At 40.0% G+C, this 27,663-nt stretch overlaps 2 protein-coding genes across 4 annotated transcripts; one reads left to right on the top strand and one right to left on the bottom strand.

The window, feature by feature from the left end:
* The first annotated feature begins 4,082 nt into the window (after positions 1-4,082).
* Positions 4,083-10,838, top strand: clu (clusterin). 2 transcript variants are annotated; one of them, XM_026318403.1, is made up of 10 exons: positions 4,083-4,217; positions 7,222-7,377; positions 7,636-7,784; positions 7,921-8,091; positions 8,256-8,426; positions 8,562-8,769; positions 8,947-9,087; positions 9,471-9,697; positions 9,822-10,009; positions 10,184-10,838. In XM_026318403.1, the coding sequence occupies exons 2-10, from the start codon at positions 7,263-7,265 to the stop codon at positions 10,194-10,196; spliced, it is 1,383 nt and encodes a 460-aa protein (XP_026174188.1). In that variant the 5' UTR covers positions 4,083-4,217; positions 7,222-7,262; the 3' UTR covers positions 10,197-10,838. The 2 variants fall into 2 exon arrangements, with proteins under 2 accessions (XP_026174188.1, XP_026174189.1); XM_026318404.1 differs by lacking the exon at positions 10,184-10,838 and having other exon boundaries at positions 9,822-10,013.
* A 233-nt stretch (positions 10,839-11,071) lies between these two features.
* reps1 (RALBP1 associated Eps domain containing 1) lies at positions 11,072-26,100 on the bottom strand. 2 transcript variants are annotated; one of them, XM_026318401.2, is made up of 19 exons: positions 25,378-26,100; positions 23,677-23,800; positions 21,767-21,993; positions 20,830-20,989; positions 20,578-20,708; positions 20,196-20,358; positions 20,036-20,099; positions 18,632-18,786; positions 18,165-18,286; positions 17,696-17,776; positions 16,472-16,559; positions 15,797-15,898; positions 15,411-15,471; positions 15,100-15,298; positions 14,791-14,985; positions 14,436-14,519; positions 13,952-14,106; positions 13,738-13,843; positions 11,072-13,658 (listed from the first exon to the last, which is right to left on the bottom strand). In XM_026318401.2, the coding sequence occupies exons 1-19, from the start codon at positions 25,528-25,530 to the stop codon at positions 13,590-13,592; spliced, it is 2,439 nt and encodes an 812-aa protein (XP_026174186.1). In that variant the 5' UTR covers positions 25,531-26,100; the 3' UTR covers positions 11,072-13,589. The 2 variants fall into 2 exon arrangements, with proteins under 2 accessions (XP_026174186.1, XP_026174187.1); XM_026318402.2 differs by lacking the exon at positions 17,696-17,776.
* Between the last annotated feature and the right edge of the window lie 1,563 nt (positions 26,101-27,663).

The raw sequence follows: 27,663 nt of genomic DNA, 5'->3' as shown, positions 1-27,663 counted from the left end.
CAACAGATAATTAGTTTGGTCACACTGGCTGTGCTGCTGCTAAACTGTCAACACTGAGCACAAACTGAACACAGCTTTAGGCCAGAATGTTTTGGATCCACATGTGTACTGTTGTAATCTAACTTACGTAAACTGTTGATATGTAACATTTTTCAACACACAACGTCGTCAAAGTAGTAACTGTTTACTACTGGAGAAAGAGTAGCATCATTTGTTTTTGGCCCATTAGAGGCAGTGGAAACTGTGGAATATGGTTGTGTTACCTGCATCCAGCAGATACAGAGCAACATTACCATTTATTTGTTTCTGGCCAAAAAGTGAAAAAAGTGAAAGCATCTACTTAATCTGTTTTGGTATTAACCAGTCCCTGAGGTAAACATCTGGTTACATAGCTGCTAAATGACCTAATATGACCACTAGTTGCTAACTGACATTTAGTACTGGGCGAATAGCGTACAGCAGTGCTTTTTCAGTGAAGACAGCTGTGTGCTCCAGAAAAGAAACAAAAGCATTGAGACTGAACCAGAACATAACAAAACAATGAGAAGAAAAACACCAAACTCTGGTGGCAATTTGTCCAAGTTTGTCACAAGAGAAAAGTCTGTTTACAAGAAATGCAGTGATTCATTCATTAACAAAAATAATGATTACAGCTGCTTTGAGTCACAAATCTGAAACCTTGAAGTGAATTAAATCTTGATTTGCTTGGCTTGAGACTTGAAAGCAAGTGCTACTTTTGAAGAGCAAACTCAAAATGCCTGAGTGTTTTTCATCAACCGAAGTAGCTCTGACCCACATCTCCAAAATGTTTTCACTGACTGGACTCCAGGTTTGCTATCTCCTGACTCCAATTAGCTTTTGTTGATGATGTTTTTCTTCAGGGTTCAGATTCCTTTTCCGCCCTACACTGTGAACAGGACAGGAACAGCACAATCCATGGGATCGTTTAAATGGACAGAGACTTTGTTTGGTAGATTAAATGAGATAAAGCTGACATGCCTACAGCTAACCTGCTCTTTTTACAAAGGCTGGATGGGATTTCACACATGGGGACCACATTGAAAGGAGGATTGATGACATTTTTTGCAGTCTCTCAAGAACATTTTCTCCATGCTTATCTTTACACAGATGTGCTGCTCAACAACACACACAAAAAACCCCTGCAATACCAGAAGTGGACAAATGATCATAGAACAAAAATAAATGCATGAAACATGTATCCAAAACCTGTCTACCAGTGAACTGTGTAATACTGATTTAGCTTTGTTTAGAAGCTATTAAGTTAAGTTATTTACCCTTATTAGTCCCACAATGGGGAAATTGCATTGCCCAAGGTGCACACACACAGCAGTGGGCAGCCATTGCTGCGGCACCCGGGTAACAGTTCGCAACTCCTGCCGGTCCTGAGACATGAACACAGAACTTTTGGGTTAGTCTGACTCTCTATCCATTAGGCCACAGCTGCCCCATTAGAAAAACTCTAAAGTGAATTTAATTATTCTAATGTCGCATTGAATTACATAGGTAACCATAGCAACAGTGCTCTGGATTCCTGCAACATTTCCAGTTAATTCCCACTGATGTTACTGGCGTCTAATAAGCACTGAACATACACAGTAGAACTCCTCAGACAGTGTTGAGGAGAGTTTTAAGAATGAACTTACTGCCACCTACTGTTGCATTTGGATTTTACACTGATGGAGAAGAGCTAAACCATCACACATTCAAAAATACACATATATTTTGTAGTCATTATCACAAATGCTAGCAGAATAAAATAAAATATATTTTTGGCACATTCGTCCTGCTAGTGTTCCAGTTGGGCATAGAAGCTGTGGCTCTTCACTGTCAGATAGAGCTGGACACAACACTCCTCACTGAGAAATGGAGCTACCAAGCAATAAAATTATATGATCAACACAAGCAAGGTGATCAAAATGACATCAGTTACCATAGAAACATACTCTCCTTTGGCTGTTAGGTTCACCGAGCTAAAACTAATACAGTCTTTTACAGCATTCCTGCAGTAAATCCTCCATTCATGGAGGTGATAATGTTCAGGTTTTGCTCAGACCTGATTCAAGGTGATGTGGGTTCAACTATCTGGTCTTTCTGGAGGCTGCTCCTGACTTATACTGCACTATAGAAGTGGTTCTGTTATGTATCCTGACTTGGAGAGTTTAACGGTGTCTATTTCAGCATGCACTGAAAAAATAACAGCTCAAACTTCTGCTGGTGAATGTTTAAACAGGACAACTCTGCAGAAAGATGACTATAGCAGACATAGAACAAAAGAATCCGTGTGTGCGTGCAAAAACATCAGTGTTTGTGTGTGTGTGTGTGTGTGTGTGTGTGTGTGTGTGTGATTTACTGGAAGATCCATCCCATGAGATGACACAGCCTGCAAATGTATTTCAGAATTACTAACACTTGATAGCGTTCTCTGAACTACATGTCCCTGTCATGTGTTTTTGTGAGTGTATCTTTGTCTCACTCCTCCCTCTGCTGTTAGAAATTCCCCAAATCCTCCTCACACTTACTGAAAGTGACATGTTAGTACAAGCTACTTTTTTCAGTCAAAGCAGTCAGATAGTGAAAACACCTGTGACCCTGAACTGTCTGTGCCCAGTTCTTCTTTGTCACTGTGAAAACCATGTATTTCCAAAGCAGCATGGAAGTACATGGTTTTTGTGAGCTAATATACAGAATTATTTATTTTTTAGTTGTTTTTCAGTGAGTTATTTTTTTAAATCTTATCTTTGTTGAAGAAGTATGATAAAGAACATGTCATTGTTCAACACAGTCTATTCTGCATTGTTTTGTCTTTACTTTACTGTAATTAACAGAGGTAGGTCACCACACCCACTCCCTTCTGTTATTCTGCAATAGTGTACAGTGACAGCAAATTATTATAGATTTTAGCTTGTGATAGCAGGAAAAGCCCAAGTGTAGAAACAGCATTAATGATATCTGCAGTACATTTAACTGTCCATCTCTCAGGGCTCTGTGTCTGGGGTGTGGACTGATCTGTAGCCATTCTGGTAAAATCCTTAACCCTGTTAAAAGGATTAAAGATTTTGGAAAATGCAGCTGTTGCAGCAAAAGTATTGACATGTAGTTGATTAATGAACCCATGGTGACTACTTTGGTCATCATATGTTGCCACAGTTCCAGTTGCCTTTTTGGTCTTAAATGAAACAACTCTAGGTTATTAGTATATATATTCTGTATCTAAGCAAAGCAGTTTTAGTGAAAGTGTTAGGTAATATTTAGAAAATGTAAAAGTGAAGTTATTAAATGTTGAGTCATGACCAGGATAAAGCAGATATTTGTCTTTGTGCTCAGCAGCACTGAGTGTTGCTGCCAATAAATTACAAAAGTTCTGGAAACGTCCTCAGGCTCAGCAGCGTCAAGTCAGGTCAGGCTAGACAGCATTCTGATTTCAAAATAAAAGCTCAAGGATTTTTTTTTTTCATTCATGCTCTTTGACAGACTCTGACATTGTATGGTACAATGGTCATATATGGACTTTCTCCTAATCTATTGTGGAAGTATACAATGTCAATGTTCTTAGAAAATATATTATGAATTTAGAAATTAATTTCATATTGACATGTTTTGTAGTTACTACAGGAGTAGTATGACTTTTTGGGAAATACTGTGATAGGATTTACTAATAGTAACTAACTAATAATAATCTCTGTTTAATCACTGAAAATGGTGCAAAGACAACAGTTTATGATGTTTTCAAGGTTATGTGCAAAATTAAAATATCTCTACTTTATCCTCACACACTGTTTTCACTCCTTTTCCATCTGTTTTTTTCCTGAATGGCAGACAAACGTTCCTGAAGGTAGAACTATGGAAGCAAACAAATTTACATTACACGATGAACAGTGACCTGAAAGTGACACGAGTGCAAACCAACTGCTGCATTGACTCCTGTGTTCGCAGTATTAGGCAGGCTGTCATAATGTTATGGCTGAAAGGTGTATATCAGTTTTTTGTCCCAGCTCTCAAAGAAATGTTCATGACAGCGATTTATTTTGAAGGTTAATAAAGGAAATGATCTTTTCAGGACAGGAGCTGCGGTGGGCAGGATGCTTGGTCGGTGAATCACATGTCTGTACCATCCCCGTTATCCGCTGGTATAAATACGCGCAGCAGAGAGACTAGAGCAGCTTCAGACGATCTGGAGTCTCAGGAAACAAACAGAGGTGAGTCAGAGGGGCTTTTTTTTTTTTTTTTTTTTTTTTTTTGCAAGGCTGCAGCTTGGTGATGCGCATAGGAAATTTGTCTCTTTAGATGCAGTTAAGTCAAATAAAAAACTAATTACATGAAATAATATTTGTATTAGGTACAACATACTATATTTCCAGGTTTAGCTCATGACGTTGAACATTTCAACTTAGATGTGGGTGTTTTTAAAATATTAGACCACAGTTGTTGTTCTCTACGTAGAAATGCTGACTTCATCGACAAGGTGACTGCTGTTTGTATCACTCATGGGTGTGACCTCCATCTTTGGATCAAAATAACAGGATTATGGTACATGACATCCTGGAATCATTGTACTTAAATAACCTTCAAGGATTTAAACATGAAGATACCCAGCAGCAGGAATAACATGTTGTTTTTGGATGAACTGTTGCGTGAAGGAATAGATGACACATGCAGGAAGACAATTCACATGCCATATTTTAATAACCATTCAGATTTAACTGTCTTCCTAATTTATAAACACTGTAAAATGACTTTGTGGTTTTATCTGCAAACATGTTAGAGATTTTAGTATATTTTCAGTTTTAGTTCTGACCCTAATCAAGCATCATCATATGACAAGTGAATCCTCTGAGTGGACAAATCCCCAAACAATCGAAATGAGGCAGAAAATAGGCCAAATGTGTCAGTGTCCCATTTGTTGTAAATGAAGCCTGGATGATCCAGATTAGTTAATTGTTCGTACTTATTTTTTCCTGGCATGGGGAATGTCATTTCAACAGTGAAACCTCAGCAGGAAGAACATTGAAATTAGAGTGATTATGTTTAAGAACAACTACGTAAATGTTGCAATACAGTAGAAATGTCTGGAAAGAAACCCAAAATGGAAAAGAAAACTATGATATACCCTAAAATTTAGTATAAAGGTACAATCATAAAGTATTAATTGCTCATTATTATTTAGCCTGACTTATGGTGCTGGTACTGATGCTGATTTAGTAATCCACTAATAAATCCAAACTATATAAATCAACCAGTACCAAAACAATCTTGATACAGATCTCTCACGTTTTTTTCTTTTGTTTTGAATTTGTGACCAAGATCCATACTGAGCATGGCCTTTCACAATGTAAATAGAACCTGGACTGTGCTGACTGGTGGACAAAGCATGTACTGGTAACACTGTTTTAAAAATTAGATTAGCATTCTTCTCAAGTATTGTAAAATAAAATAGCTTTGGAAATAGATTTTAGGGAAGCTACAGATCAGAGTATGAAATGGGTGGTAATAGTATTAGTAGTAGTAGTTTTACTTAGGTCTGCATTTCCCTTCCTGAAGCTGAAGCTCAAGGCCTTAGAGACAACATCTGGAGTGGGGGATTGTTGGACATTGTTCATGCTGTGTAACCAGGATCCCTGCAGTTGCACTTCAGCAAATAAAGTAGCTCAACCTCTGCACTCTAAATTATTTTCTCATTTTTATTTGCTTAACTTTCTCTTTGTATCTTATTCTTTCTGTTTAACTCTTCTCAGTTTTTCTCTCCTCTGCAGCCCTGTCATTGTCAAAGCTTTTTCACTGCTCATTATAAAAGCTCAGTCCCTGTTTGCAAACCACTTACTGGCATGGAGTAATTAAGCAGGAGGTTCACTGGCTGATGAATAATAACCTCATTGTGTGGCTGTTCGCTGTACTGTAAGTGTTAAACCCATTAAACAAAAAGTTCAAATAGGGAGAATTGGGGCTGTTTTTGTGCTAAATCATTTTGCTACAAGCTTTATCTCAAATGTGAGAAAAACAGCTGTTGAAAGTCAATATTTTAAATTCTAGTAGGGATTCAGAAGATTGTCAGGCATTAATTTTGGGGGAAATTTGCATAAAATAATGAAGTATTGAAGCCAAAATACAAATTTGCTTATGGTTTAATGGTGAGGGAGAAGTTGGTTTAAAATTGTGTTTAAACATTTCGATGAAGAGCTGGAGCTTTTAAACTATAAATAATCTTCTTATTTCGCCTGCTCAAATTTAATTTTACGAAATAACAACACAACACTGTACTTTGCTAGTTTCCATAGCAACAGGAGATGGTGGCCAAATGGGTGACTGTGCACAAACATTACTGTAGGAGATAAAATGCTTTCTGCTGTCTGAATGTTACAAATATGAATTTGGTTAGTACTACAGTCCTGTAGTTCCAGTATGAAGAAATCCATTTCTAAAGTCAGTGTGGAACTTGACTTGAAATTTCAGTCAGATAATTACAGTTGGAAATCAAAACGATAATGAGATGATATTTTTAACCAAAATTCTGTTTTCAGCTCAACAATGAACCTTCAAGCTAAAATAATGTCATCACGGGCTGACCATGGCCCAGAGACCTGATTTTAGCTGTATCTTTAGAGAAAAAGGGAGGATAACGTGACTGCAGACATGATCAACATATTTGCACAGAGATTCAGACTGCCTGGGAAAAGCTGCACATAGACATAACTATGCCAGTCCATCTGTCTTATGTCTTTCTCTGTGTTTGTCTTGTGTGTGTGAAGAGGAAGAAGAAGAAAAAAATCAGCAGCCTCAGTCACTCTCTGTTCAATCTGTCATTGTTGAACGTACGGGCAGCTGACCAAGCACACATCAGTGAAAAATGGGTAAACAGAGAAAGGGCCTGCTGTTCTCTTTTATATAATGCTTATGAAAGGCACAGTCAAAGTCACCACTGATCTGAGATCACTTTGGTCATAATGTCCTTGCTGATGATTTGGACAGGATGAAAAAGATACTTTCAGCAGGCATGAAATTGAATTATTTGTTAGTATTGATTGGCACGGTTATTTTTATTTTATGCTGTGTAACCGCTGAGGAAACACGTCATTTTCTACTGCGTAGGTTTCTGTTTCTTTTACAGCTTATGTTGTCCTCTAGTGGTGGTGGCAGGGCATTACAAAAACATTACACCACAGAAGGTCCAGACTGCACCTGAATGACCTTATCTTATCTCAACAGGTTTTTCTTGTCATTGTTTGTTGGCCCTGTGAAGCCAGAGGATGTTAATGATGATGATGATGCTAAAGAAGAAGGGGTCGAAGTCTCTGGCTTTGGTGGCTCTTCTTCTGGCCTCAGCCAACTGTATCCTCCCTCCATCAAATGACGATATTAACGGTAAGTCTCACTGCACCAGCATCAGGAAGAATTCTTTTGTGTAGTTTTCATCTTTTCCAATAAAAACTCTTCAAAATGAAGTCTGTGAATTACTAAGAGTAAGCAGGGCGTTGCTGCTTCAAAAACAAGCTGCTGTTGGGACTTTTATATCCTTTTTTCTTTCACGTTTTTCTGAACTGATCCTTTAAACCCAGCTTACCCTTTTAGAAATCATTACAGCAGTCTTTAATTAAACAACCCAAAAATTTTACATTTCAGAGATCTCTCTTCAGGGAGAGAAGTATCTGGATAAACAGATTGAAAATGCCATTAATGGTGTGAAGGAGATGAAGACTGTGATGCAGAAATCTTCAGAGGACCACAACAGGTTTTTGGATGTCCTGGAGAAAACTAAGCAGCAGAAAGAGGTGTGGACATGACAGAACAGCTAATAGCATGACAGCAGAATCAGCAAAGTCATTTCACAGCAGCAATAACAACTGTCTCAAGAGAAAGACAAAAATTTACTAGGCTTGTCTCTTTGGATTTTTGTTTTTGATGTAGGAAGCAATGCGTAAAGCTCAGGAGATGGAGGCCAAGCTGGAGCAGGAGGAGGAGGTTTGTAATGAGACCATGAAGGCTCTGTGGGAGGAGTGTAAGCCCTGCCTGAAGAACACCTGCGTTAAATACTACTCCAAGACATGCAGCAGTGGATCTGGACTGGTGGGACGCCAGGTCAGACACTCACATATACTCACACTAGATGATACTTTGTAGTTATTATAATACAGGTTGGTCAGTGCCACTTTTGATGTGATTGCAAGCTCCTCTTGAATTGACTGAGAAGTTGTCTTCAGAAAGGGACGGTGTGAAATTGAAAGGTCTCCTTTTGTGTGCAGCTGGAGGAGGTGCTGAACCGAACCTCTCCCTTCTCCATCTGGATCAACGGGGAGAAGATCGACGTCCTGGAGCAGGAGGGACGACGACAGAACAATGAGTTCAAGACCCTGGAGGACAAATACACAGAGATGGCTGACAGTGTGGACAGCATATTTTCAGACAGTATGAAGGTACTGTCAGGAATAAAAACTGGACACAGACATACATGAGTGTTTCTTATGAACACAAAAATATGATTGCATTGCATTTGCTGCCTTCTGACCATACAGAATACATCAGCTCTGTCCTGGTGTTCTTTTTGTCAGGTGGCCGATCATGTGCACTACAACCCTCCAGTCTTCTTTTTTCCAAGTTTCCTGGGATCATCCACTCGCCGCAGCATTCGCTCCCTCTTCCACGATCCTTTCCACAGCTTCCAGAGTTTGTTCTCCCCAATGATGGGAATGGGCAGGAACCTCTTCGGATCTATGGGCTCCATGATGGACATCGACACTGACACTCTTCCTAATGAAGGTGCTGTTTCTTAGAGCCTAAACTTAAAACTACAACTTTATACTACAACCTTTATGGTTTGGTTGGGTTTGCTGGAAATTCGTTTGAAATATCTAAAAGTTAGTCTAATCATTGATGTGAATTTACAGTGAGCAGTAAGTTTAATTTAATACATACTGTGTATTAATCTGGTTGCAGATGGCAGTGTGAATGAGGACGTGGTGATCACCAGACCTTTTGGCAACGGCAGAATGACGTGCAGAGAGATTCGCCGCAACTCAGCAGGTTGCCTCAAGTTCCGTGATGAGTGTCAGAAATGCAAAGAGATCCAGCATATTGGTAAGATAACTCACTTGTGATTTTCTTTCTAATATTATTTGTCCAAAATGCAACCAAAGCTAGGATGAAAGTGATATCTATGGATTTAGGTCAGAAAGCTAAGAAATAAAGAAAAAAAAAAATGCAGGGAAGAAATATGTGAATAACATACAACAAACAAAAAAGAATAATTGTAACTGTCCAAAAGGTTTAGTATATGCAGTATGGGCCAGCTGTGTCCTTTTATCCTGAGGAAACAATAATAGCAGTAGTTTGTTCCTCAGCCATGAAAGGAGTTTAAATATTAGACATCAGAAATGTTTTATTCTAATCGATTAAACCTGTAGTTTCTAACCTTACTCAGGCTCCATGATAATGTTGCTTGTCTGCTGCTTGTTTTGCAGACTGCTCTGGGAAGAAACCTCTGGCAGGCCCACTGAAGGAGGACCTGGAAGAGGCTTTGGCGATGGCCGAGCAGTTCACTCAGCAGTACAACGCCCTCCTGAAGAGGTTTGAGGAGCAGATGTTCAACACTTCCTCCATCCTGGACCTGTTCAACAGGCAGTTCGGCTGGGTTTCATCTCTGGCAAACACCACCAACAGCAAGGACGACATCTTCCGCATCCAGACGGTATGTCGGTCTGCTTGAGTGCATCTGATAATCTCATTCACTGCAACGCTGCACCACTGCATTAGAAGCTAGAAACAAATAGTGCCTTTATTTATTGCTTACTGCCATCTTCCCTGTCCTGTAGATCATCTGCAGGGACGCTGAGGAGAAACCAGGTGAGGAGAAGCAACCTGGAGAAACAAATGTGTCTGTGCAGCTCTTCGGTTCTACCCCCATGAACTTCACTGTGCCGGGAAACATCCCCTGGACTGACCCCAGCTTCTCTGAGGTGGTGGCTCAGGAGGCTCTGGACCGCTACAAGGAAACCAGCGTGTGAGTGTCAAACAGCATGACTGCAGTCAAAATGTTCACATATTAAGGATCAGTACAAACATTTAGGAAAAAAGTTAATTAGCTTTCATTCTTGGTGAAGCCTGTTAGCTTTCCAAAATCCTGTTGAGCTCTGTCACAGACGATCTCTCATCTGTTTTTTGTTTTTTTTTTCAGTGTGGTCAAATAAATCAGGCTGATGCACTTGTCTGCTCACAAGAGAATGTTCTGCATTCATCAAAAACACCCGTGAAACGCTGACAAAGACATGGAAGAAAACCTTAAGTCAACCCACTCATTCTGTCCTGCTTTTGCAAACTACAGTTTAACCTCAGAGGTCTATATTGTTACATTAGAGCTCATTGTTCTGCTGTAAGAAAAAATATTTAGTAGATAACTGGCCTGACTCATGCCTGTAGAACCTTCAACATAGGACTTTATATCAACGGAAGAGCTAGTGTAACACTTAAATCCGTTAAAAGCCAAAACTGATGTAATGTCTCTGAAATGGCTTTTTCTGGTTCATTGAGCCATTGTAACTCATGCAAATTGTGATACTCTACAAAAAAAAAAATCTATTTGCTGCAAAAAAAGAAAAGTTCATTCTGGATGTTTCAGTGATTTTAATGACCTGATGTACCCTTCTGCAGATCTCTGGTAGTTATTATCTGAGTTGGCTGAAGTGGGTAATGTGCTGGAGTTAAAATCACTGATAAGAGAGACTAAACATTGAAAAGGGAAAATTGAAGCTGATGTGGATTGCTTCTAGGCCCTTTGTAAAACAGTCTAGCGACAAAGCACTGTAGATTTAATAAAAACCTACTCAAAGCTATTCTGTGTCTTTGCTCTCTGGACTAGTGCTTTTTCAGATGAACTCAACATTTTAGACTATTTAACAGCAATATAAAGGCTTTCATGTTCATTAAATTTTAAATGTCTCTGCTGCAGATGGTACCAGGTATATACTGTAAAAATACATGCAATCAAGTTAAAGTTTAAGACCAATTTAGTTTTATACATACCGGATCAGTTTCTTAAATCAATAAAAGTCTGTAAAGAGAGCAGTGTTTAAAATATTGTGCCGTTTTTATTTTGTGTAAAAATCACACAGCTGCTAGTTGACTCTGCAGAGATACAGTACATCCATGCAGTTAAACATCTAGGATCCCACAGCCAAGAGAGAAGGAATTAAATAGAATATTCTTTCGCTGTTAGTCAGCAATTAATGCAAATTTACATATGAGTCCAAAAGTGTGTATCATATACAATGTACAACACAGATCTGGGAGCAAATAGCATTCAAAATCCCATCAAAGACTTGGTTAATGACTGATTGCTTTTTGGGTTTAGGGGTGAGGAAGGAGCTGTTGTGCTAGCAAACATAAATCAACCCCACATGAAGGTTTTTAATAGGGTTTTAAATGTATTAGTTCCAGGCCTGGAAACAAGACAACACGCACGCGCGCACACACATGCACGCACAACAAGTACATCATCATCCTCAACAGCAGAAAAAAAACAAGGCGAGCCTTGATACAACAAGGAAGAGGTCAGTCAGCCACTGTGGAAACCTGAACACCAGTTGGGGAATAAGGCTTTATAAGAAGTCTGGTTCTTCACCAACACACAGAAAACACATTGGACAAACATCAATAAAACAATAATTAATCAAAGCAGGATATTTTAGGGTACTACACAAAATTCTTACAGATTCCAGGTTGTACTGAGAAAATAAAACTTGAGTGGTTCATTTTTTTTCTTCTTAAAGCATCTTTTTTTAAATATTTGTGAAAGATGAGAACATGCAGATTTAAAAAAAAAAGCATAGGTTGAGGAGGAACATAAATAAAAATGCAAAAGAAAGGAAGGAGGGGTTGTGTTCAAAGTGCAGCTGGATCATTCAGGTCTCATTCTTTGACTGGTCTGTGTCTGTTTTTGTTGAACATCATCTTGCAGATTTCTGGTGAAACTGCCCTGATAAAACACTAATCTGGAGTTTACTTCCCTCTGGAGCTGGGAGCAGGGGAAGCGGACTGCTTGTCAGTACCAAAAGAAAAGGCAAAATGAATCACAAACATACAGTAAATGGTGTTCTGGAAGATCTACAATACAAAAACCGGAGTATACTGTTCACACAGTTGCTACTATCATAGTACAAACAGCTAAGTACAGTTGGTCCGTGGAAATGTATCGCCCATACTTGCATAGTGCAGACTGCACGACTGGAAACCAGCTAAGTTAACCATTAACCATTTGCACCATCTGTTTGGATCTGTGCATGTGCTTGCTGAACAGGAAATCACAGGAAAACTTCGCCCTGATCTGCAACACAATTCTTCATAAAATGCCACCCCTCCTGCAGTCGAGCAGCTGGAAAATCTTCAAAACCTTCAAGTGAATTGTCTGTTTTCAATGCTTTCACACGCTGGCAAAGTTAAAGACTGAAAATAATCACAACAAGCAAGAATAAGAGTTTTAAAAGAAAGTTGAAATGTAGAGCCACAGCTATGCCTGAAAAAAACAAAACAAAACAAAACAAACAAACAAAAAAAAAAACAAGAAACTGTAGGAAGGGGACAGAGTTTTTCTCTCTAAAACCCAAGAGTGATAGGTCTGTCATTTAGCATTAAACAATTGAGCCAACATCAATCCCCAATCACTGTAGCATGAAGCAAAACACAAGAGACAAAATGTTCACTCATGATACCATCTCTCTCTCACACACATACTTCAAGGGGCATTATGAAGAGGGAGGTGGGCTGAGTTCATGTCACAGGATGAGTCGCCATTTAAGGCAGCACACAAACATACATAAGAGTCCTGTGTAGATGTAGCCCAACATGTTGTACAGACAGACTGACCACACCAAATTCCAGTGAAAAAAAAAAAAAGTCAATTTTACACTGAAATAAAAAAAAAAACAAAAAAAAAAACATGTTAATCAGGGAATTTTTAGAGATGCTGGTAAGTGCATTTTGAGATCTTTAAGTTAAGGTATTTGCCAACTCTATGTCTGTGCAAAAGAGTTTCCCATTTGACTCTTGAGAATTTCTGAGTGTAGTTCCCAAAATGCTAAACTGCGTCTTTAAACTGATTGTTTTAAAAGGGGCTTTGGTGTGGAATAGTCTGTACCCCAAGAGAGCACAAACATATTGGTGCTAGCCTCAAGTAAGTCACTAAACAGAAGCAAAACTACACAAACACACACACACGCCACACTCCGCCTTTTTTCTTCAGTCAGTCGGAGAGTAAAGTAATCTGACACCTACACAGAGAGTCTTCTCTGCTATTTATCTGTCCACTGTCGTGCTCAGCTTCACCTCTCTTCAGAGACAATTGAAAAGTGCCAGTTTGTAAAATCCCCCACGCTCTGTTACCTCCTTCTCCTCTAGGTAAGACTATGCAGTCACGTCCTTCTGGTTTATGATTGGTAAGTGTGTGATTGAGCGTGAGAGTTTTAACGGAGCACCCTGCGGCAAGTTGGAGACTCCGGGAAAAGCTGGGATGATGAGCGAGGGAGGAGTCACGCCGAGGGCTACAGCCTTGTTTCAGATGAACAGTTGGGTTTTCCTTCTCACGTTGGTTAAAGGTGAGAGAAAGGTCTGAGCTGCTCCAGTTGGACTTCCAGAGATATCCTTTCTTCAAGCAGGTCCTGGAAAACGACAAGTTAACATTGATTGTTTCAGTGAAAGTCAGAAATCTGAAAACATTTAACTGCCTTTCCTGTATACCTTCAGTTGCTGCTGCAGTTCACTGTTAAGTCGTGCCAGCACTGTGTTCGTCTCCTTGTTTCTTCTGATTGATGCTTGAATGGCCTTTTTGTCTTTTCCTAATGACCTACAAGCACAAAAAGTCTTCACTACAGCACATTTGCTGAAATGTGATACAACCTAAAGTAACAAGACCTTTCAAAGTCATGTTAACCCACGAGGCCAAGCGTTCTACCTTGGGATGGAGGGTTGGGTGGCCAGGACAGCAGCTATGACATTTGATTTTTGTGGACCGTGCTGCTCGTCTTCCGGTCGTAGCTCATCTTCAGACTTCAACCTCCGACGTACAGGTTTAGGAGGAGGTGCTAGTGGACCAGATGAACCTTTGGCCTTATGGAAAAACAGAACCAAAATAAAAGTACTATCATTAAGTAGGAAAAAGTGTGTTATACAAATACAATGTAATTGTCTTTTGTCTTCTTAATTGTTTGCCAAGAAGATTGTGGTTTTGTACTAAATTATCAAACAGATGATTACACTGAGCTTAGCCATATTAATAAAAAGGCTAAAATTCTGGAAAACTAACTGCTTACAAAAGAAATGACGGTTCATTTCACTGCTCAGCCATCATTCCGTCAAAAGTTAAAAAAAAAAAACAAAAAAAAAAAACATTATCAAGGATTAGACCATCCTGTTGGAAAGGGGTTCTCACGACATACAGAGTTGGTGGAAGATCTGTCATCTGCTTGTCCATCACTCTTCACTGTTCTCAATGGGCCAGCTCCTTCTGATACCTTGTCCACCTGTGGACATAAAAGCCAGGACAAGTCAAGCCACAGACCTAAACAGCTCCCAGGACAGAATATTTCAACGCAGATCTGTGAGCATGTATATATGACTTTCATGTAAACATTTACATTTTCTGACCATGAACAATACAGCATTTAAACTGTGACACTAATAAGGTATTATGGTCTTGGTACAAGTAACAGCAGAAAATGTGTTGGGTGTTTCTTTGCAAAATATTTATCAGAACAGCAAACCATAGAGACTGTAGTCCAGGTGAGAATTTACCTGTCCTGCCTCGCTGTGTTTGTCGACCTCTGGCAGGCTCGAAGGCTGTTCAGAAGCTGCGAAGGCCTGAAACTGACTGAAGTCAGCGAAATTAGGCTGCTGAGGAATCTGCTGGGGGGAAGTTGTGGTGAGCACGGCGGGGCCTCCTGGTACAGCCTCTGCCTCTACACGATGCCCGGTGTGTGGTACTGATGTCTAGGGAAATGAGCACAGAATTTCTACACTAGAACTTCCTGCGGCTAATGCAGATATCTTTGGATGAATTGTATGAAAGGTGAATCACAAATTTTCTGTCAGTGTCTCTATTACCTGTGTAGGTAGAGGTCGTGGAGGCACAGCAGGCGGGTAAGCTATCGTAGAGGGCTGTGGCTGTCCTGTGGCGGTTGCGGCGGCGAAGGTGCGATTCATGTCCAGAGACGAGGAGCGAGAGTGAGAGTGTTGGGGGCGAGGGGGAGGGGGAGGAGGGGCTACCACCTTCAGACCCTCTGGGGATGTACCTGACTGAGACCTGAACACAAACATTTATGCTTCTGAAATTATAGACAGGACGCAAATCTTTCCACTAATCGATTAATCATTTCAGCTCTAACATTAAGCAAAGAAAAGCAGCAGCAACTGACCTTTGTCTTGTGATTGGCTCCTGGTCTGATGTGAAGGAATCTGAACTGCTGTAACCGTCACCTTAAAGGAGACAGGTAAAGAGAAACACAGTATCAACACAGTACATGATGACAATATTTAGTAGCTGGATTTTATGACTAATATTTTAGGCAAGTTATGATCCATTTGAAAAGACGATGTCAAGATATCAATAACAAAATATACTAACCTCACGAGTCAAAAATATAAGACATTGCTCAAGTAACAGAGCAGATCTCTGTATCACATTCTTTTATTTTGTTTATTTTTCAGAAGGTTTACTAGGTTTGTCTGTAGCTAACAGAAATGGTATATTGAACATAATTCAGCATGCAGTCTCTTGTACGGCAGGCTTTTCTTTACCTACCCACTGTGTTGGCAGCAACAAACTTAATGGAGGCGGGTAGTTTGGCTTCTTCTGACAGTTCGGGAGGTTTGGCAAGCAGAGGACTGGTGGGGTGGTTGTGGTCTAAAGGTTAGCGAAATAACAGGGAAGCCAAAAGTGTTTACTGAAGTTAACTAACAGCTGAAGAGGAAATGACAATAATAGGTGGCAGCTTTACTATTAGTTTGATGCTCAAGTGGCTTCAGTAGCAAGACCTGATAATAATCAGGACAACAAATAATTTCTCCAGTTATGTTTATGAGTACTAAAGTGCTGTTTGATTATGTTTGATGATGTATCAGTTCAGTTTGGGTTTACTGATAACAAAAGCTGCCTTTTGGGTTGTTTCTACCCTTTCTCACAATGCAAACTCAGCAAGGGACAAAGTGTTCTGAGGTGGTAAACGTGCTGACACAGCTGTCACACAGGTTGCTCAAATCAGATTTACTTCCATGTGTAAAATGTGCTGTAGGCTTCTGATGCAAATTTAAATTCTTTTTTGCTTTAGCTTTAGATCATCTTCACAATATAGATAATTTTCAGTCAATGAGCAACGGAAAGCTTGTGCAATAGGCTTGTTGTTGCATGAATATAATGACACAGACTCTTTAAAGTGCTATTCAGATGTGGACAGCAGGAGGCCAGAAGGTGTCTCACCACTCCCAGTCCTCTTCAGCTCCATCTCTTGCATGTGGATCTTACTGGGTGTCATCCGGATGGGAACTGGATGGACAATGGCTGTGTCCTGGTGGGCAAATAGACATGAGGTGAGACACAGAGAACTACGAAGGGTGGGAGACAAGTTTAACAGAAAGATGTGTAACCCCATCTGTCTATTGATTTGGTGATTACACTGGGTTGATACAGGGTGATTCAAGACTTTTTATGACCAGACAAGATCCAAATTTGCATTGTTTTCAACAGAAGATATGTACAGTCCTGACAAAATAGCTTTTGCATATCACTGTAATATAACAGACACTATTTTAAGTCTGTAAGTAGTAAGACCGTAGTGTGGAAATGTCTGCCAGCTGGAGAGAGCTGGCTGGTAATTTGAACTGAGAGGTGGAATACAAGTACAGTTACTTTACAAGTGCTGCAATTTATAATACTTTACTCTTCTACTTCTCTACAATTCAGAAGAGATCATACTTTTATACTGCAGTACAGCTATTTTTACTTAGGTGAAGAATCTAATTACACCCACCGCTGCCTATGCCTCTGCATGTTAGCGAGCTGCATGTGAGCTAAATGACTACCTGTAATGTTAAAATAAGCAGCTCATTGATTTACCATTACAAACTGGCAGTCGAATAACAAAGTTTTAAATAGAACTAATTAAGGGGTATGTTTTATGTCACTGTTTAGGTTGTGCTCTGCTTTTTTACACAGAGATTTCTGCCCAGAATTGCTAAGCACCTAAAAGCTAAGTACAAACAGTAATGCAAACTGTTGGTCAACACTGTGCTGTTCTCTAGTTTAGTTGTGTAGAGCTATTCCTGAGCTATGTATTGCAGTAAGGAAACAAAATTCTGTTGGGGAAAAAAAAAAATTAAAAATTGGAGAGTTTAGCAGTAAATGACAAATCACCAGGCACATTTTACACAATTTTGAAGTACTTAAAGTATTAGCCATAAATGGAAATGTTTATCTGTCATACCCTGCAACTACATGAATCCTTGGTAGATGTCACTGAAGAAACAAGGTGATGTTGAAGAGAAGCTAAGCCAGCCCAATCACAACACTCATTTTTCACTACTAATGCAACAGATTGCACTTTCAAAGAACATCATGCATGGAGATAGAGAATGCAAGAGATCTAGAGAGGGTTAATGTCTGTCCATTAATAGTGAAAACATGCAGGCTAAGTGATTGACTTACAGGGTCAGCTGGTGCAATGTTAGAGTCAAATTGGGTCAGAGTTTGTGAGCTGGAGGAGCGCTCGCTAAACGTCTCCCACTGCTGCAGGAGACAGACAGACAGTGAGAAAAAAAAATGTCAGTCAGCCAGTGCAGTGACAACACACATTTACATCATCAGTCTGAGCCACTACCATCAGTCATTGTCAGACAGCATGGTGACGTGACATCATCAGCATGGGAACAAAACATCGCTGACGTTCATTCAGAACCATCACAGTTTGAGAAGTGAGAAGAGGTGATGAATTATCAGTAATTATGTTTGATAATGAAGAGGATGAAGTGGCAGTCAATTCATGATCACCTGAATAACCTGAAGGAGTTATTCAAGATAAATCAAATGGAAACACAGCAAAAGCAAACAGACACAGAGCTTACAGCATGTGTCAGAACACAGTAAGTAACCATGTGTGTCATGTGCATGTTGGAACCTCATTGCTCTGGTTCATCTCTGGCCAGGCCTGGTTGAGTGAAGGCATGGAGGGCGATTTGTTGGGGGTGACCTCCACCGGGGAGGCAGAGTAGCCGACGTCAGTAGTCGGCTCCGGGACCTCTGTGCAGAAAAAAATAAGATGCAGGTTAGTCAAAAGCCTTCATAACAACCCCATATTGTTAATGGTGAAAGATATAATACAAAACAAGTTCTAAACATGAATTAATGGAGTTACTTGACAAGTGGGAACATCAATGTTAATGAACAAATCAATGAAGAGGGTGTTATTAAAATGGCAGACGAATTATAGCCACATCATGGAGAGCTGAAGTAATTTTTCAGATGAACTACAAATCACTAAGATGCTGATTTTGCACACTGCAGTGTTGTTACAGGTTTCATGAGACCTGAAGCTGAAAAATCAGGTGAGGGAGCAACAGAGAGAAAGAGGGAGAGTCTGCGTACCCGCTGAGTCATCCAAGTCAATCAGCTTTGGCATCAGGCTCTCAGGCAGCTTCTCAGGGAGGTCGTAGCCATTCTTCCTGGCCACAACCAGGTGGAAGGCAGCGCAGAACTCATCCAGGGTCAGCGCTCCATCTTTATCAAAGTCTGATAGCTCCCTTCAAATACACATTACACATGAGTGAGTCTGCAGTACTAACAAAATGCATCACAGTGGCAACAAAATCAGCAGCAGAGAGCTAATTCAAAACAGCTCAGGTTCATAAAGACAGCTGCTTTGTAATCTGACTTTATCTTCCCCATGTTGTTCGAACCATCAGCACATAAGCAGATGGCCCACTTACACACTTCAGATGAATATATTTAGTGCCTAATACATTCAAGTTCATGCTCAGTACTGTTATAGTGGTTTAACCAGTCCTGCTCAAAACAAGTTGAGCAGGACTGTGACAACTGAAATTTAGACTCTCTTACACAAATAAACCAGTAAGAATGAGAGAGATAGTTTCTGACATGCAGTAATTCTACTACTCAACACAATGTGATAAAATTCTTAGTTTACTAGAAAGTGAAAAATTCTTTTATCAAGTAAAATCCCAATTTTTGTATTTGTAGTGAAGTAAAGTAACAAAATACATATATCCTTTCATTTCATATCACACGACTAGTTTTATAGTAACTATATGTAAAGCTTTTCATGGTAAAATACACAGATCCTGTTGTGTAGCAGCTAACTGCAGACATGGCTCCAGCTTCTTTCTAATTGTAACCACCAGCTCTCCACTGTAAACAAACAATGGGCCCTGCAGTGTTTATACCTCCATACACCAAGCAGAGCATCAGTCTTATTTTAAGGAAATTGAAGGAGACATAATTAAATGTGCTTCTTGGTTATTTCTTTTAAACAAAGTTCTGTTTGACATTCACAAAAATGCACTGCTTGTGTTCTTGACATGCACCATTCTGACAAACAGGTTGATTGCATTACCTTCAACATAAAACACCTGCTAAACCAGATTTTTAATTTTGTTTAGAACAATACTGGATGAACACAAACTGTACAATAAACATAAAATTTGATCTACAATTTCATTGGATGTGTACACGTTACCATACTGCAGAATAGAAGCTAAACTAATTTTAAAATTTAGTACTCTACAGTCCTGACTGATTCTTGCACAATATGCCTTAATATGCTTCACCAAATTTCCTTAATGCTTTCAATATAAATTAACAATCAGTATATGTCAGTATACATAACTTGCAAAAACAATATTTGAAAGAAATCTGATTAGCATCCTGTCCTAACCTAAATGAAAAGTGAATAGTATTAAATTCTCTGTAGTACACAATCTCCTAAACAGACAAGCGTAGCAAAGACAGTGACTATCAGAATAGACGACTCACCAAATGTGCGACAACTCTAAAATTGGTAGTTTTGATTTGGTGAAAAACTCTTTTGCTGCGGAACCTGAAATTCACAAAAAAAAAAAAAAAAGAGTCCTAATTAAAACAATACAGGTTTGCGTTTGGTGTTTTATATGGGTGTGAGTGTGTGTTTTCCTACCAGGTATGAAACCAGTGAGGTCTGGCTGAATGGTTTTAAACTGGTTAATATAATACTGTCTCTGTTCGTCTGTGATCTTCCACGGATCATCGTAGCCGCTGGACTGTCGCTGGATCTCATTGGTCGTTGCTGCTGAGGCTACTGTTCGTATTGTTGTGCTTTCCTATGGGAAACCGTAGTCATTCTCAGTGCTTGCTAATCTAAATAAATTACTTGTTGTATTATCTCTTGTACGTCACTGGTCTGGACCTGGGGCTATAAATATACTCATCAATATGTGAGCCTATTTATGCTGTCTTTGTTTTTTACCACAAACCGTGACTCTGACAAGATTAAGACTTTGACCAACAGAGGCAGGGACAGAAGCCAAACATTGTCATACCTGGACTGACGAGGGATGCATGGCTGGGAGCGTGCTGGATGGTGGGGTGTCTGCTGTGAAACTGACCCAACTCTCTTGACCTGGAGGAGGGGGTGAGTGGGAAGACCACATGCCATCACCGGATACAGTCCCTGGAGAGGAGGGATCAAGAAAACCATAATTTAACTGACTGAAACTATATTCTGCTGAAATAACAATGTCAACATGGCATTACTGCTATTAAAAACTACTGCTCAGCAGTGGGCTAGTTACCTGTTTGAGGTTCTCGGAACTGTGTCCACACAGCACCAGTAGCAGCCACCGGCTGTCTGTCTGCGTTTCCTCCACTGTGTTGCCGCTTGTGTTTCCTCCAGGAGTGAGGGGAGGTCGGGGGGGACTGGTGAGGGGAGACCACCGGGGATGTTGGTTCAGGCTGGTAACAAATATAAAATAATAATAATAAAAAAAAGAACAAAATATTCACACAGTGGCCATTTTATAAGATTAAACCCTACAGTATATGTCCAACAGACCCTACTTTTATTATGCCCTCTGTTCTTTGTCATAGCATTAATTCAGTTCAGTCCAGTACAATTCAAACATACAAGCAACTAGAGAATAAATAAGAATAGGTGTCCTCACACAAACAAATCTTAATTTGACACATTAAAATAACAGATGTTCAGCCTGCACAAGTTTTGCCGCCTCAGCCTAATTATGTCTTCACGTTGAGTTAACTTTCACCCAAATTCTACAAGATATCAATCCTAAATACCACACCCATGTCGAGTTACTGCCAATAACGCTACTTCAGCAATTTTTTATCTGTTCATCACTGATATGGTGCATTTAAAGCAACTGGTGAAAGAATGAATTTCATAACAGATGCAAACAGAGTTGGTGAATGGGTCTACATAACTGACAGGTAACACACTGCTGGTTTCCACAAAGAAGAGCCAACAAAGAGTACTATGAGCTAGCAGTAATATAACATGCCCAGGAAAAAACAAAGGAAATTCAAAACTATTCCAGCAGCATATCTCAGTTCAGCTGCTGATGGAAATATAGTGTGCACGTTGTTCCCAAAAGATAGATAAGACTAATTCCATATGTAATTGTCATTGTGGTGAAAAAAAAAGCAGGTTCACATTAAACATCAAACCTACAAAATGACAGCGTTTAAGTAGACATGAGAAGTAGAATTACACACCTGGGACTCTATGCTGGGTGCCAGGGGCTGGATGACTTCATGGACAGGAAGCGAAGTGGATGATGGGGGACCTTTTTTGTTCTGGTAGCCCCTGCCTGGTGGCCTGGGTATGACTGCAGCAGCAGAGGCTGGGTACAACCCCTGACTGTCTGTATCCTGGTACAGCACTGCATGTCTTGCTTCAGCCTCATTTTTTACCGCGAACCGGGGTAGCGGCAGGTCCTTGACTGGTGAGACAGGAATCCAAACCAAGGTTTAGAGGAAAGATTTGTTTCACATTGATTTGAGTTTAATTTTTTAGGTGCAGCCTCTTTCAGCTGATTCTGTTTCAGTTATTGCCTCCTGACATTACCAAGAGCATCAACTTGTTGCAGTCAGCAATTTGTGAAGAGAGTGTGACAGCTGTATAACTGCGTGAGAGTATCCAATTCAGAAAGAGTAGAGTTCCTTCCTCAAAATAAAACATGCACTGAATGCTATTTTGTTAAAAATACTGTTGCTGCATTAAACAGTCTGCCACTTCTACAGTGGATTTGCATGATGCTCAATATCAGAGCAAAACACTGGGGAAAAAAAAAATTAAAACTACAGATTATAGTCACTGTACAGGCAGAGAGTTCTATCTGTCATAAACATGAAACCAAAAGATGTTCTCTGGTGGTGTTTACACAACTACAGCATCCATTTACAAGATAAGACTGAGATCGAATGAAATGTGTTAAAACTCATAAAGGTTTGACTAAGAAACGGGAGAGGAAATGCACTGTCACTCTCACTGTCCCAAAGAGGCTATTTAGAGACCCTTCACAATAAACAGCAAAGCCCTGGAAATAAAAAAAGCTGAACACTAGGCCCTAAATAGATCTGAAGCACAAAACACAAATGCTATAGACTGTCTTCTAGAAAGGACACAAGAACTGAATTAACATGATATGCTGAATGCCCATCATTGACTATTTAAAGCTTTCAGAGGTTTAAGAGAAATTTAATGAAATTATTTCAGCAAGTTCATGTTGCAGTAAATCAGGCCAAATCACTTCATTCAGAGGATGACATCTTCTATTATTGTTTCTAAGAGGAGTCACACCAAATGCAAACAAAAAAATTATTTTGCACTTACATGTTTAAGGGCTTAAACTACAGACTCTACTTAGGTAAGATAAATAGGAACTAGTTACAACAGGTCTTAATGTCAAGAATCTGAACACAAATATTGGGCTACTTCAACTAAAAAAGCAAAATGGCTGGGATAAAATAATGGCTGATATAATATCAAAACATTTATTTCACAGACATTTTTGTAATAAATCAGAAAATATTATTCTCACATAAATGTAATTAAAAATTTGGAGTTTGGTGTCCTATCCAAGAACAGTCTGGCAAGTGGGCCATGTGTCTTAGGGTAAAACACATAGAAAAATAAGAAAAAAAAAATTCCATATTATATGTGCTCCTGTATGCTTTACTATTCTAATATAATGGAAATATCTCAAAAGAAACGTTACAAATGTGCAAACAACTTCATCCTAATAAAACTTTTTTCCTCCAAGAATTTCTGCTATGCATACAGCAGACAGTAGCTTAAAGCATTCATGTTTATTTTCCTAAACAAATTATTTCCAGGGAATGGAATAGTAGAAAATAAAATGTCAAACCTAAAAATCATCTCAATTGTGCTTTGCTTCCTGTGCCTATGACCTCTGCAAAGCTAGAAGAGAAGATCACCATTGTGTACTCAAAGATTTCAGTTAATCAGAAAACTGTAGTGGCACTTGCAGGGGATCTGTGTGTGCTGTTATGCGATGGCACTGTTTGGGAATTCTCTGGTGTGACAGGAAATTTCAAAAGTACGAGAATAGACTAGAAAGGTACCGAACAACAACAGTGATTCAATTCAACTGTGGACCCACCTGAGTTGAGGCTTTCCACCCTCAGAGGGAGCCCGGACTGGGCAATGGCAATGAGTTTGAGGGCGATGTAGAACTGGCTTCGCCCAAAGTGACCCAGCCGGGTAGCTCCACATAGCTCTGTGATCTACACACCCGTACAAAGACAAGGAGAAACAGTTATCAACATTACATACATCTGACACACTGACACATCCATAAGCATTTCATACCTTAGAAAAACAAACGTGAAAGCACTAAACAAGGAAACAAATATTTCTGGTTCACTTTAGCAATAGCCTAACTGTATTTTTGTCAATAGTCACAAGCAACAGTGTAATATATACAGTAGATAAGTTCTCCAAAGACTGACAAACCATGCAAAACATGCATACACACAAATCCTGAACTATTTCACTGTGCACAGTTGCTTTAAGTCAAATAACCAAGCTTATTTACCGTGTCCACTCTCACATGTTAAGTGGGTCTTCAACTAATATGCCACATCAACAGAAATTTTCTATATTTTGTTGTACTTGATGTCAGGCTGAGGGGTCTTTGAGCAGCAGAACAGAAACTATAACATATTTTACACATGCAAAGAAACACAAAGGAAGCAATGCAAAACCAAGTGAGAGTACATGATACATAGTGTGATTACCAGGAAACCTGTGAATGATTACTACTCAGATAGTTAATCTTCATCTAACATTTGGATGACTCCTTCAGTGCTGTAAGCCATGACACTGGCAGCCTGCGACAGCTCAATGATCCCTTCCTTGCTGACTAAGGACTAATTCTGAGGATGTGTGGATATAAAGTACTAGTCACTTTTCTCAGCCTGTTACAACATGACATTGTAGCTGTATGTGTCTCACAGGCCACAGCTGTGTTCAGTGCACAGTTTGAGAGCAGACCACTACAATACTGCCTAATTCTTCCACCACACAGCTCCCCTTGTTGACCTTGAAAAGGATGCTGACTCACAAACTGCAAATATTGGCCTGCTGAGAGACTTGAAGTCACAAGAATGGGCTGCTGCAGTTTAACTGGATACACATAAATCATGGAGTTTGTCAGGCAGAGCATGGGAGGTCTGAGTGACATTATTAGTGGTGTCACCATAACATGATGCTATAATCAAGGCAAATATACCCATGGTCAAAACACATTTACACAATCTGTATAAGAAATAAACACTTCAGCCATGGCTGTTGAGGCAGCACAGGTTAGGTGGCAACTTCTATGAATCCCCTTTACGAGAAGACGCTGTGACACTGGGCCTACATTTTCACTGTGTCACATCAACCTAATGATGGACAGAATATCTGGTAATGAGGGACAGACGAGACAGGGACAGATTTGGGCAGTAATCTGAAGTAAAGGGCTGAGGAGAATATTATCTGGCTCTCACATGTCCACAGAAAGACATACTAGCTTCTGATATCTGTATAAACTGTCAGTCTGAGCCCAAAATGTTCAACTGTGTGATTTGCCTGGCTAACTATTTTGGGCTAAGGCTAACATTAGCCAGAGGAAGGTGTGTCCCTTTTGCTGCGCAGCATTGCTAACCACCCCGGCTAACCATACACACATTGGCTGACAGGTCAGCACTGACAGCCATGCAAGTAGGTAAAATATGCGTTTCCTGCTGTACGTTTAGTGATCAGTCTCACAGTCTAACGATAACACTTTAAAAGCTGATACTCGCTAACGCTAGCTTACCTGTAGGACAACTTCGCTGGGTAGCTGGGCCGCCCGGAAAAGGTCAAGAACTCTCCCATTTGAAGCCACTTTTTTGGTGTTGTCCGTGTCGCAGTAAACGAACAAGTCCGAGTAGTATTTCTGCTCGACATCAGTCAATGTTAGACTTTCCATCGTAGTACCAATCCGACCTGGAAACCAGACTAGTTGGCTGTTGATTAGCCCTTAGCCAATGGCTGGGGCAGGATCCAAAAATGGGCGAGACTTCAGGATCCCAACTTAGCTAGCGTTAGCGCACTAGCTAACGTTGAGGTTAGCGGTAATAACGTTCACAACGACTTGTTGTCGTATTCTCCCACTCTCTGTAAAACACCTTAACGCCGCCTGTAGGTGAGGAATTAAAGTGAATTAAATAACAAACGCTTTCATGCAGTTATTCACTTAGTTAACTTGTTGGGCCAGCCAAGCCAACAGCTGGCTACTAGCTGAGCTAACTGCTACCTTGAATCAAAGTCACTAACGTTAAGCTAACTAGCAAGTCGTAAAGTGCGTCCACCTCTTCAGCCTGGAAATCTGCCGCTTTAATCTCACGCTACGGCGCCTCTTCTGCCTTTAATCCGTTATTGGATTGTGTTTCTGCGTTTGGCCAGAAACAAATTCCTCTGCGCGGCCGTTAGAAGTAAAGTTTCAGGGTCTTTGGGTTAGTTCCTCTAGTAATCATAGCCGCCATTCCTACCACCAGTGCCAAGCCACTCAGAGTTACAGTAGCACTTCCGGTCAGACTCTTCAAATTAAAAGAATTATTGACATACGCGTCGATAGAATTTTATCGATTCCACCAAACTTGGACTACCAACCAGGCGAAACGGACAGCTGCCTACGTCCACAGATCCCCAGTGGTCTCATTACAACACATCAAACCAGGGGCAGGATAGTAGGTCTATTTATGTTCTAAAAAATGTATATACATTGTAAAGAGAAACATGGGGGAGGAAAATTGGTCTTAAAGAGGTGCAGCAGGTCATTTTTGTCCTAGTGGCTCATCCAGAATCTATACCCGCTTATTCCTATTTAGGGTCTGCTGGAGCCTATTCCAGCTCTCTTTGGGTGAAAGGCATGGATACACCCTGGACAGGTTACCAGTCCATCACAGGGCCGCAGATATAGACACACAAAGGCAAACAACCACACATGCTCACACTCACTCCTATGGGCAATTTAGAGTCACCAATCAACCTGATATACATGTTTTTGGACTGTGGGAGGAAACCAGAGTACCTGGATAAAACCCACACAAGCACAGGGAGAACATGCAAACTCCACACAGAAAGGCCCCTGCCAGGTTTCAAACTAGGGCCCTTTTTGCTGTGAGGCAACAGTGCTAACCACCAACCACCATGCTGCCCTCCTAGTGGCCCATGTTAAGTTAATTGGAACAGGGGCAGCAGTCAAATGCATTTAACATTCACATGTCCTGTCTTTATTTGCAGTGACAGATATATTTAGCAGTTCTACAATGTCACAATAAAACATAATGGGTAAATATAATCTTCCTGAGTTTTTATATCCTTACATAAATAATTCAAATTGGTTACATTACTAAAATTAAGGAAAAAACGTTAATGATTAATAAATACATACACAAATACATATATTAAATTGACCTAAGGTAAGCATTTGTTCTGAAGAAAATTTCTGTGAACATCCGGTCGTATCTGGATGAGTTATGTCGAGCTTTATGTCTCGCGACGTAACTGGGCTACAGTCCGAGTCAGCTCGAGCTCGCTTGGCCTGCAGGGACTCGGATTAATGTCTTCAAAATAAAAGCAGCACTCATGATACCGATAGAGACGGGACAGTTTTCTGTAGTAAAAATACAGATAAAAAAGAATGTAAAATGGAAGATGTTTGAAAAAATTCTCGTTATTCAGGACTAGATCACTAACTGCTGCGTAATAAAATAGTAATTAATATTAAGAAATTAAAAACTATGGGAATACTTAGTTATTAAACAGGTAACAAGCTACAAAGTTCGTAAACCACTTCCAAAAATTCTAAATGCTAAAAAAACTATATTATATTATGTATGGCTGTACAGATCTGCAGGATGGCCATAAAACATTCACCCAAATTTTCAATAAACAAATGGACAGAGTAGCTGTCAGAGCACCTGGATTTGTGAGGACCCATTGCATTTCACTCATTTTCTCCTGTGGTAGTCCAGGATACGTGGTAAAGGATGAGTAGACAAAGGGGGAAGAGGCAGTGGAAGGAACACAGACAAACAATACGCAAGAGAGGAAAGGA

Source organism: Mastacembelus armatus, chromosome 24, assembly GCF_900324485.2.
Source record: "Mastacembelus armatus chromosome 24, fMasArm1.2, whole genome shotgun sequence".
NCBI lineage: Eukaryota > Metazoa > Chordata > Actinopteri > Synbranchiformes > Mastacembelidae > Mastacembelus > Mastacembelus armatus.
This window is presented reverse-complemented; position numbering and strand designations above follow the sequence as displayed.

Coding starts and splice junctions, on each gene's coding strand:
- clu (XM_026318403.1), top strand. CDS start 7,263: ATGTTAATGATGATGATGATGCTAAAGAAGAAGGGGTCGAAGTCTCTG. Junction 8,427..8,561: donor TATTTTCAGACAGTATGAAG/GTACTGTCAGGA, acceptor TCTTTTTGTCAG/GTGGCCGATCATGTGCACTA. Junction 8,770..8,946: donor TGACACTCTTCCTAATGAAG/GTGCTGTTTCTT, acceptor ATCTGGTTGCAG/ATGGCAGTGTGAATGAGGAC.
- reps1 (XM_026318401.2), bottom strand. CDS start 25,530: ATGGAAAGTCTAACATTGACTGATGTCGAGCAGAAATACTACTCGGAC. Junction 17,777..18,164: donor AGATGAACCAGAGCAATGAG/GTTCCAACATGC, acceptor TGTCTCCTGCAG/CAGTGGGAGACGTTTAGCGA. Junction 15,299..15,410: donor GAGCCAATCACAAGACAAAG/GTCAGTTGCTGC, acceptor GTTTGTGTTCAG/GTCTCAGTCAGGTACATCCC.